The 11,423-nt window shown below is 35.5% G+C and overlaps 1 protein-coding gene and 1 long non-coding RNA gene across 2 annotated transcripts; one reads left to right on the top strand and one right to left on the bottom strand.

Annotated features, from left to right (window-relative positions):
• The first annotated feature begins 1,595 nt into the window (after positions 1-1,595).
• Positions 1,596-10,678, top strand: LOC126779115 (aldo-keto reductase AKR2E4-like). The gene is made up of 9 exons (XM_050502959.1): positions 1,596-1,713; positions 4,839-4,940; positions 6,151-6,221; positions 7,059-7,158; positions 7,649-7,759; positions 8,089-8,259; positions 8,459-8,656; positions 9,457-9,565; positions 10,472-10,678. Exons 1-9 carry the CDS (start codon positions 1,669-1,671, stop codon positions 10,582-10,584), a joined length of 1,020 nt encoding a protein of 339 aa, XP_050358916.1. The 5' UTR covers positions 1,596-1,668; the 3' UTR covers positions 10,585-10,678.
• Positions 1,992-4,328, bottom strand: LOC126779162 (uncharacterized). Its single transcript, XR_007670273.1, has 2 exons — positions 4,246-4,328; positions 1,992-2,555 (listed from the first exon to the last, which is right to left on the bottom strand). It is a non-coding gene; the product is annotated as an uncharacterized LOC126779162 (long non-coding RNA).
• Positions 10,679-11,423: the final 745 nt, after the last annotated feature.

Genomic DNA, 11,423 nt, shown 5'->3' on the forward strand with positions numbered 1-11,423 from the left:
TGTTGTGTTCAGGTTTGAAGGGTGAGTGAGCCAGTGTAACACAGGGACATAACATTTTAGTTTCCAAGGTTGGTGGCGCATTGGCGATGTAAAGAATGATTAATATTTCTTACAAAGGGTTTGCTAGTCTGCCTACTTAAAAAAAAAAAAAACGGAATGTTTTATTAATCCATACTTAGAGTGCCGATATGTTATATATTATTGTTGACTGCCTCGTTGGTCTAGTTGCTTGATGTAAGGCTGCAGACCCGAAGGTCCTGGGTTCGATTCCCAGGTCGGGCCAGTAAAAAGTTATTGGAGTCTGAAAGTTGGAAGTATGTACACTCCCGTGCCTCGGAAAGCACGTAAAGCCGTTGGTCCCGCGCCTGAACTCCTTCCGGTCGTGTCGGATTGCCGTCCCATCGGATTGGCCGCCGTGGCCGAAATCTGTCTGGAGGACATTATTATTATTCTTGTATTATTGTCAGTTCTTTAGTCTTCGTCATATTTAATCTTAAGAATAATGCCCTATCAAGGTCACCCGGTTCTTACTTCGATGAGAACAAAAAAGTTGTAGCCATAATAGGAAACGTAAACATGATATGGACGGTACAATACAATACTGAGCCACGCAAATACTATTCGCTACGCTTCGCACGGGTACGACGAGAAGACACCTTCATGGGGTCCGACGAGTAAGAGTCCATGAAAAAAGGATTGATTCTCTTCAGTTTCGTCTCTGCCATTTCCCGAATTCCCACCACGCCGATTTCCTGCAGACAAGACCACTCAAGGAGAGGATCTTGTCCGATTTTGCGGAACAGTATCGCGTCGCATACCTCTGTATATACTATTTTCGTAAATTTTACGTTCACATTTATGCATATAAAATAAATATATATTTAAACCTTGAAGCTGAATGCAACGCATGACGTATTAAACTATCTATTTATAGGCATATCGCGGCTTTGATTATGTGTTGCCACATGTAAAACATTTTCCTTTTTTATGGGATATATATAATTATTTGTGTAATAATGTAAAACCTATAAGAAATCATCATCATTATTCACAGTCTGACTTCCCCCATTACTTGGCCATCTTCATCTTTCAGGTTCAACCTAAGACTTTTACTACATCACCTGCATATCTTATTGCTGGACGATGAACGTTCCTGTATCCAGTTTTTAGACGTAATACAATTACAAATGAATTTAGTAAATTAGCAGCTTAGTCATTAATCAAATATAATACTTAATGAGACCAGTGGCATAGCTTGCCCTTGTTGAGGCCCTTCATCTTAACTGCGGCGATGACCTTTTTTTCCGGGAAACTTAACGTACGGTCTTAGAGTTTCAGTGTCATTTTGGATAACATTTTACGAATTTTTACTTACTCAGGTTCGGGATCTCTATAGCTAGAGGGCTATCTTTGATACGGCTGATACAGCGGAAGCTACGTCCCTGAATGAGCTCCATTTTTGTAACGCCTAACTGAATAAACTGCTATCCCAATATGAATAAAACTTATACTGGAGCTACTATTTTTTTTTGGGTAAAAAAAAGTTAAGCTGGCAACATTATTTAGTTCAAATCGATGTAACGAAGTTATTTCTTATACCTTTCGTCATTTATAACCGGTATCATAGTAAGTGTATACTCTTTGACCGCTAGTTGTGTTGTAAGAATAATGTTTTATTTCTTTATTATATTGGCGAGTTTAACTGTTAGTTCAGTAAGTACTTAATCTCTTTATTTTAAAGACAGTTGGTATTCTGTAAGAACTTGCTTCGTATTACAATCGTAAAATGTGGAATCAAGTTTCCTTTTGATTTATAATGGCCAATGCCGTATATCAGTATCTGATATTTTACAACGGTTTTCTTGTCACAAACACATTCTTGAATTAACATTTCAAGAATACACGCAACAAAATTGTAGGGCTATTCTGTAAGAACGAAAACGGAACACCGCAGAAATCGGTCCTATCTAATCAGAAAATGATATGCGAAATTGACCATAATATTTATAACATTTCAAGAATACACGCATCAAAATTGTATATCACTGTAATAAATCGGTTGTTAACATTTGATTTGTGAATAATTAGTGAGTTCGTACAGATTAGAGATTGCAAACAATAGCACGAAATAACTTTAACATAAATATAAACGCAGTGGCGGATCTTTATATAAGCTTAGCTAGGTAGCCAATAGCGAAAGATTTTCGAAGGTGGTTTCTGGTTATGAAAATATCTTTTCTTTACGTAGGAAATTTCGGTTACAAATACTGTATACTGATTTGAATCGCTTTTCCGTCATCAAACAGTACATATTGTCGATGTTTTTGCTTATATATAAGCTGACCACTAGACTGACAGACAAATCATTGACATATTGTATTGCGTATTACAAAACCATTTATGCGGCAGCTTTTATATCTAGGCCCCTTTTAATCGACACCACTCTGGTCGTTCTTAGGCCCTCTGAATACGACGGTTCCCCAATGTCTTTAGGTCGTATGTTAAGCTGGTCATGTGGGTTCTTCTTCACGTTGTAACAAAACCATCTAAACTACCTGCAATTAGTGATTAAGGGGATTGATAAATATTTCATAATTAATATTTAATTTATGTTATTTTATTTGCCCATATTTCATAGATTTTTTTATAGTTTATAAATTAGTATGACTTATTATTTTTCTGTTAAGTGGTAACTTTCTTTTTAATGTTTTTAAGTTGGCAACATGGTCTTTTAAAAAGGCGGCAAAGCGAGTTGTTAATATGTGGGGATATAATAAATGGCTGCCGAGCTGGATATTTGTTTTTTTTTTTTTTTAATCAGTATCGACTACGCGCCGATCGCATCTACCATAATAATATTAAAGAATGTGCAATGTCGAGTAGAGTGAATTCTAATTCGCAAAAAATTACAAATAGCTTTCTTTTGATACGTATTTTATTTTTACGCAATGGAAACCTTCACTGGGTTATGTGAGATTCTTACCAATTAAAACAACGATAGCCTCGATATAACACATAACTGTTGAAATAACGCTTTCGCGCCCAATGGAGATTAACCTTTTTTTTAACCTAATACAATAAATTTTAAAGCTGCTTAGGTATCAACTCAGAGATCAGACGAACTTACAGTAACAGCCTGTGAATGTCCCACTGCTGGGCTAAGGCCTCTCCTTTATTTGAGGAGAAGGTTTTGGAGCTTATTCCACCACGTTGCTCTAATGCGTGTTGGAATACACATGTGACAGAATTTCAGTGAAATTAGACACATGCAGGTTTCCTCACGATGTTTTCCTTCACCGTCAAGTACGAGATGAATTATAAATACAAATTAAACACATGAAAATTTAGTGGTGCTTGCCCGGGTTTGAATCCACGATCATCGGTAAGATTCACGGGTTCTTACACCTGGGCCATATCGAACGAACTTGCGAACAACTAAAATCTACGTGCTATTTTGTGAGGAGACATGGATGCTTCAGATCTTCATGTGCCCCAAAAGATAATCATCGTCCAAGAAAAATATATTTTCTTTGTTCCATTTTGTTGCACAGTTGCCCTTAACATGGAATCTGTATCGCATTTATTTATTTATTCGTTATTCAACGCGCTCTTAGACAATTATTCTTAATGGGACGAGTTTTTATGATAAATTACTAGATTAATCTGGGAATGTTGAACAACAATCCGATGTTGCTATTTAATATTGATATCCCTAGTAATTTATATAATAATAATAATATCCTGGGACATTATTCACACACGGCCATCTGATCCCAAACTTAGCAGAGCTTGTACTATGGAAACCAGACAACTGATATACTACATGTACTATTTTTCTTTTGTAAATACATACTTATATAGATAATTACACCTAGAATCAGGACCAACAGACATGTTCATGCACACAAATGTCCGTCCTAGGTAGGAATCGAACCCACAACCTTCGGCGTGAAAGGCAAGTCTACCAACTACCCAACCGGCTCGTCTTGTATATGTATATTTAATTTGAAGTAATTATTGATTATATACACGTTGATTTGTTGTCAATTTAAAATTTATTTATTATTTAATTTCTGATTCTTAAAATTTATTAATTATATTTAAGTAGCGTCTAATCGACGTGGTATTGAATTCCAATTAGATGTATATATATATATATACATCTATATAGATAGATCTATATATAGATGTACGCGTACTTTTAATTTATCAAATGTATATCAACAAATTATTTATTCTACGTACCACTCTTGTAAGAACCTACTTGATGAAAGAGTATTTTAATTTTAAAGTTCCTTTTTTTTACAATCAAAAACTCTGCTAAAGCTATTAAAAAAATCATGAAAAATTAATTAGTTATGAATTGAAACATAATGGAATTGAGTCGAAATAATTGTTATCGCGTTATGTGAAACGAAAGGAACATTCGCACATTAAAATTAATTTAAATTAAAAGAATTCATCCAAGTCTCTATTCTTTAATTTTTATAGTCCGATGCGATGGCATTCCGACACGACCGGAAAGAGATCTTTAGTACCATTATAGGAACTCATTTCGTATCTCACTCGTGAACTCTGACATTTCACGAGAGTTCACGAGTGTTCTTACAGACGTAAAAACGAATAAAAACGGTTTTACGTGCTTTTCGAAACCAGGGGATATAACTCCCCAACTTCGGGATGCTACTGAAAATAACTTGACAGAAAAACACTATAAAATACCGTTATAACAAGTTAGCTGGGATAAATCAACGCTTAAACATAATATGCGATAAAAAAACGTGACTAATACGAATTAATCAGCCATTGTTGTGAATTCTAATGAGAGTTTTTTGCAGCGATGTGATGAAACAGACGGCGGTAAAGCACCGAGAATACCTTTGAATGATGGCAACACCATTCCTGCTCTTGGACTTGGAACATTCTTAGGATTTGACGAAGTAAGTAACTTCAAGAATAGCAATCATAATAGTTATTAAGATCCCCCACCAACCTTGGGAACTAAGATGTTATGTCCCTTGTGAGTGTAATTACACTCTCACTCACCCCTCAAACCGGAACACAACAATACCAAGTACTGCTGTTTTGCGGTTGAATATGCGTGGTAGCTACCCAGATGAGACTTAACATCTGTAATCTACCGCCAAACAGCAATATTTACGATAGTTGTTTGATGTGTGAGCCAGTGTAACTACAGGCACGAGGAACATATTTTCTTAGTGCCAAAGGTTATTGGCGCAATGTATGGAACGGTTAATGTGTCTTACAGCGCCAATGTCTATGGGCTATGATGACCATTTACTACAAGGTGGCCTATTTGCCGTCCGCCTACCTATTACAAAAAAACATTAATTTTTCGCTTATCACGTCGACAGTCTAAATATAAAGCTAGTAAAATTGCGAAGCGCTGCTTATATAATAATATTATATACTAAACCCTTCATCGAAACGCGCTGCATATTCTGGTATAAGTTTTATGTATATTGGCTTAGCAGTTTTATCAGTCATATTTTTTTTATAATAGTTCAAAACCCTGTACAAAATACACTTCGCCTCATTGCCTACATTATTAAAAAAAACTTATTTATTATTTAACCTCTCTCCACGTACATGCGTGCCCTTTGGATTCAATTTTAATTGTTTTTAATTTATTAAATTTATTGGCTTCGTTTTTATTCTTATGAAGAAAATTTGACTGTACACCAAATAGGTAATACATATGTAGATAACAAATTCTTATGTAAATTTGCTGCATATTTTTATTTATTTATTTATTTAATAGGAACACTAACAATATACATATTAAATGGTGGCATACATAACATTCACAGAGAAAAAATCAACTTCTGATATGTATATCAATTATAAGTGTACACAACATTCACAAAGAATCGCGTCAACATAAAATACATTAAAAAAATAATTATTATTGACCTATGCTTAACACAATATAAAAAACATCCAAAAAATAAAAATAAAATTAAATAAAAAAAATTAGATAAAGCAACAACAGGATCTTAACGCACTATTTTGCTGGTGGACTCGCTGACAAAAAGTAATCCATGAGCACATATGCGCACTATCGGAGCCAGCTTTCCAAGACGAGTTTTAGTGATGGTGAAAGGTATGATATTTTATAATTTGTTACAGCAAGGCCAGAAGAAAGTGGGACCACGTGAAATCGAACTTCCCGTAACATGGGCTCTTAATGCTGGTTATAGGTAAGTTGTGACTATTTCAGAAATATACCTCTCGTTTGATTATGATCTGTGAGTTGAATAATTCTACAATATAATCAGATTATTTATTGAGCACAGAAAGATTATCTTATAATCTTGATGTAAAACTTTTTCTTTAATAATAGGCACAAAAATGATTTACATACAAATATATGTGTACATTCTTGGTGGGGCTTTGTGCAAGTCTAGATACAACCCACTGATCAGATATTCTACCACGATACTGGTGGTAGAGCTTTGTGCAAGCTCGTATGGGTAGGTACCACCCACTCATTAGTTATTCTACCGCAAAACAGCTGTACTTGGTATTGTTGTGTTCCGGTTTGAAGGGTGAGTGAGCCAGTGTAATTACAGGCACAAGGGACATAACATCTTAGTTCCTAAGTTTGGTGGCGCATTGGCAATATATAGATAGATAGTGAGTGAGTTAGTGCCACAATACATATGAATAAGAAGTATATGTGTGTTCCTTGGAGTGTGTGCGTAAATTTACGCTTGCGTTGCACGATTTTTGATGTGTTCGTGCGTAACTACGTTGTTAACGATAATAAGCGATATTGTATTAGTAATGATTTATTTTTAATGTGTGCTGTCTCACCTCGTTAAAAATTACAGACCGTTAAGTGTTTATAGAGGATTCATGACCAGCTGTCTCGTAAGTGATCGCAACCAGCCCATAGGATCTAAGATGTATCTCTTCTGGCTGTTATTAGACTAAATTTAAACTGAATATTGGAAGGTACCAACCACCCATACATGCAAAGTTTTACCACCAATAAACATAGAACCGTCAGAAAGATATAACATATATGTTTTTAGGTTGATAGATACAGCGTCAATATATGGAAATGAAGATCAAATTGGTGTGGCGATCCAGAAATCAGACGTCCCCAGGGAAGACATATTCATCGTCACCAAAGTAAGTTATATTACATATTGTTTCCCGCTACTTCCACGTGTGTGTGGTGTCAGGTGTGTCATGGTGTCAGGTCAGCCATCGCAGTGGTTTTTGTTAGAATCCCACTTAACCTCTCATAGGGCTGGGGTAAAGGCTTCCACTGTCTGAACAAAAATAAAAGAGTCATGCCGTTGTGGCATACGAGTTTTACCCCCCGAGATGCGCAAATACATGATTCACATAACAAACATTCTTCCTTAGTCGATACGCTGTTGGCAGAGCGGTCGTGGTCGTCTTGAAGTTATTCTCTTCAGGATGTAACGCAGTCTCTCCCTGTTAGCTGTCATCCTAGTACAAAAATTATACCTAACACTAATATTATATTTTTACCTTTTGTGATCAGGAATATTAATTTAATTTAAAGAAATATCTATTAAAATAATACTGGCTAGGAACAAATGTAGATATTATTTATGTAATATAGTACCTCATTTGACGTTTTGATTTTTAGTTATCATTACACGAACAGAGAAACGTGGTATCATCGTTGAAGAAATCGTTAGCTCAATTGAATACGCCTTATGTGGACTTATTTTTGATACATTTTCCAGTTGCTTTTAAGGTATGATATTAAAAATTAATTTCTAAGCTGATTAAAGTCAAATTACTATTTTAATCAATCTGATTGGTCGATGGTAACTGATGACGTAACTGGCGACCAGTACTCGTTCAGTATTACCTTAGTATTCTGTCCATTCAAAAAGTTACGGTTAATGAAATAGCTTACATGATGAAATAAATAAAAAAGCATTATAGTTTTGTTCAAACAATTTTTCCATGACTTCTTAGTGTATAATAAGTTACATAAAATTTAAACCCTGGAATTAATTTTGAAGTGTTTTATATTTATTATTTTCGTGATAATAAAATAATTTTCAACATGATTTTCAGCCAAATTCCGAGGAATTCGATGTAATTGACTACTTGGACACTTGGAAGGGGATGGAAGAAGCGAAACGTCAAGGCTTAGCCAAGTCCATTGGTATAAGCAATTTCAATATTAGCCAAATCGAAAGATTACTGGAGAACTCTGAAATAAAACCAGCGGTGTTGCAAGTTGAGGTATATTAAATTTTAATAATATTATTTAATTACCAATAAAATAAAATACACCAAATAAGTACATTAATTTTATCATAAACTCAAGAGATTTTGAAGAAAATATACAATTATTTTCATTAGTAATTTAAACAGCTCGTCACCACACGGGCGAAGCCCTATGAACTACTCATATTAGGTTCACAATTATTATTAATTTCAGGTCAACCTAAATTTAGCTCAAAATAAACTTCTACTGTTCGCGAAGGATAATGACATAACAGTGATGGCTTACTCGCCGTTTGGTTCTCTATTCACGAACAGCTCCGCTCCACCATCGCCGAGGGTCAATGACCGTACTCTTAGAGCTTTGGGCGAGAAATATGGCAAAACTGTACCGCAAATCGTTTTGAGATACCTCGTAAGTATTGATTTTAAAATAAGTCTTTGGTTATTGTATAATGTCGCATTACCACTCGGTACCGATAGATGGCGTTAGTTGAATCTGTCATATTCCTGAATCGCGCTGTCAAGATTCGCTGATGAGTATATATTGTCTAGGAAGTGATTATGTTAAAATGCTCAACTAAATTTTAACAATAATATAATATAATAATAGCCTGGGATATTAATCACACACAGCCATCTGATCCTAAATTAAGCAGAGCTTGTGCCATGGTAACCAGACAACTGATATACTACTTTTCTTTTGTAAATATTGGCGTGAAAGGCAAGTATCTACCAACGACGCCAACCGGCTCGTCGATTTTAGTTGTGTGAACGGTGGACAGCTCTTCCTTAATTTCATTTACCGTTTGATACCCCGATATTAGTTTGGTGTAAACGGATATAATTCATGTGATCTTAGTTTAAGTACGGAGACGTCCAAGCCACTGTTCGTGTCGCATACGCGATACTTCTAAATACTCAGTACGCGCTTATAGCCTGTTACAATACTTATTACGGAGACGTCCAATTCGGATATCTAGTATTAAAACCTTGTCCAGTATATACGTCACATGTCCAGATCTTACCATCCATATCGGCTCCCACTGGCATCACGAGAATTTACATGTAAACATTAGCTCATGCACCGATCTCACACACACATTGACGCACTTACTATGTCCTATCTTACGCTGACGTCATCTGCTCGAACTCTGTTAGTTAGTGTACAGAGCGCTTAAGATATCAAACATTTCAACTGTTTATTTGCTGTAGGTCCAAAGAGGCGTTATACCAATTCCAAAGTCGACCCACAAGGAGAGAATTGAGAAGAACGTCGACGTCTTCGACTTCGAACTATCACCAGATGAAATGGACACATTAAGTAAGTTTTAAAATATACAGCCTTATACATAATAGCCTTGTTGAGAGTAAGTCACTTAAGCTGTTTTTATTTAAAATAGGAGTAAGAAATCCATCCCTTACATCCATCCCTACATTGCCAATGCGCCACAAACCTTGGGAACTAAGATGCTATGTCCCTTGGGCCTGCGCCTGAACAGAACACTGAGTATTGCTGTTTAGGGGTAGAACATCTGATGAGTTGGTAACTGTGGTTGTACCTAACCAGACAGGCTTGCACAAAGCCCTACAACCAAGTAAAACGTGTAATATACATATATTACATATATTAGTAATTGTTACCCTTAATAAGAATTATTATTATTATATTTTTATCATCATCATCTGAGGCGTTACAGCCGCGGGTGGGTCTTAGCCTGGTCCAGTAAATCTGTCCAGTCCGATCTATTTGTGGCTTTCCTTCTCCAACTTGTCACCCCTAAGATCTTTGTGTCCCGTTCGACGCCGACTAACCATCTGAGCTTGGGACTGCCTCTACTTCTGCGTCCCTCCGGCCGGCCTTCCAGGAGGCGTTTGGATACTCTGGCCTCGTCCATTCGTACTACGGGACCTGCCCATCGCAGGCGTCTGATCTTTATGGGCCTAATGACGTTAGGTTCATCGTACATTTGGTATAGCTCGTGGTTATCACGCCTACGCTATCTCTAATTTTCTACCACAGGTCCAAAGATGCCTCTTAGTGGATTAAGGTGTGGATTAAGGAATTTTCACATATAATTATATTTTTATGTATGTACTTAATTTATAGGTATATTTTTCGATCGTACGTGATTAAGTTTTTAATGTCATAGAACGTGTATATTTTTGAGAATATAATATGTATTTCATTTAAGAATCGTTAACAATATATCGATGATTTTTTTTTCAGGTAAATTTAATAAAGATTACAGACTAGTATGGCCGAGTTTTTGGCAGGACCACCCTTACTATCCCTTCGAGAAGAAGGTCAAGCCCGACCCCAATCCTTTCCATGCTGGATAAACTTAAGCATTAACAAAATTATGTTAGAATATCTTATTTTGAATAATTAAGAAATACATTTATATGTTTATCCGAATAAAAAACGTACTTAATATTTGTTATTTTTTTATTTATCTATTTTATCCAATGTCCATAGGAACAAGCTTCAGGGTTCTTGGAGGGACGGCAGCCACGGCGTCTTTCATAATCGTTACCCATTTACTGTTACTTTTTGGCTTTACTTTTCTAAACGAAATTGAAGAACCTATTTTCTTAATTAGAAACCTATTTTTAAGAACCTATTTATTAATTAAAACATTACACGAATACATTATTAGTTATCTACGTACTGCTAATTAATAGTAGGTTATTAATTACCTTATATTTAAGGGGCGGAATTTTTCACGTCTGGGGCACCAATTTTTATGATACACTACTGACATTGAATGTACTTAAGACGAATACTCAGCTTCTCTGGTCACTTGGTACTACAAACGCGAGACCTTGAAAAACTGACGCTCGTCTGTCAGGTGAAAGGAACGATGAGCAGAGGCAGAATATCCAGCTGTTGGTTTCATTCGATCAGGAAGTTACACGTAAGGAACGATAAGGAAGGCAGACTTGATAGTAGAGACCATTAGTCATAGACCATCAGAATAGATAATAAACAATATTTTTTTTAATTATTTTATTATAAAACCAATTATTATACAATTTGATTGATTTAAAAATTAATAGTTAAAATGCGCGCTAATGACGGTGATACTTAAAAACAGTCACGTTTTGTTTTTATATTAAGTACATATCAATAATATATAAAAACCTATTTCCAATACAAGCTTTTATTTAACCTATTACTT

The sequence above is a fragment of the Nymphalis io genome, chromosome 28, assembly GCF_905147045.1.
Source record: "Nymphalis io chromosome 28, ilAglIoxx1.1, whole genome shotgun sequence".
Classification (NCBI taxonomy): domain Eukaryota; kingdom Metazoa; phylum Arthropoda; class Insecta; order Lepidoptera; family Nymphalidae; genus Nymphalis; species Nymphalis io.

Excerpts from the sequence above, each read along its gene's own strand:
- LOC126779115 (XM_050502959.1), top strand. The coding sequence starts at position 1,669 with ATGTTTTATTTCTTTATTATATTGGCGAGTTTAACTGTTAGTTCA. Across the intron at positions 8,657-9,456 it reads AAATCGTTTTGAGATACCTC|GTCCAAAGAGGCGTTATACC; the intron begins GTAAGTATTGAT and ends TATTTGCTGTAG. Across the intron at positions 9,566-10,471 it reads AGATGAAATGGACACATTAA|GTAAATTTAATAAAGATTAC; the intron begins GTAAGTTTTAAA and ends TTTTTTTTTCAG.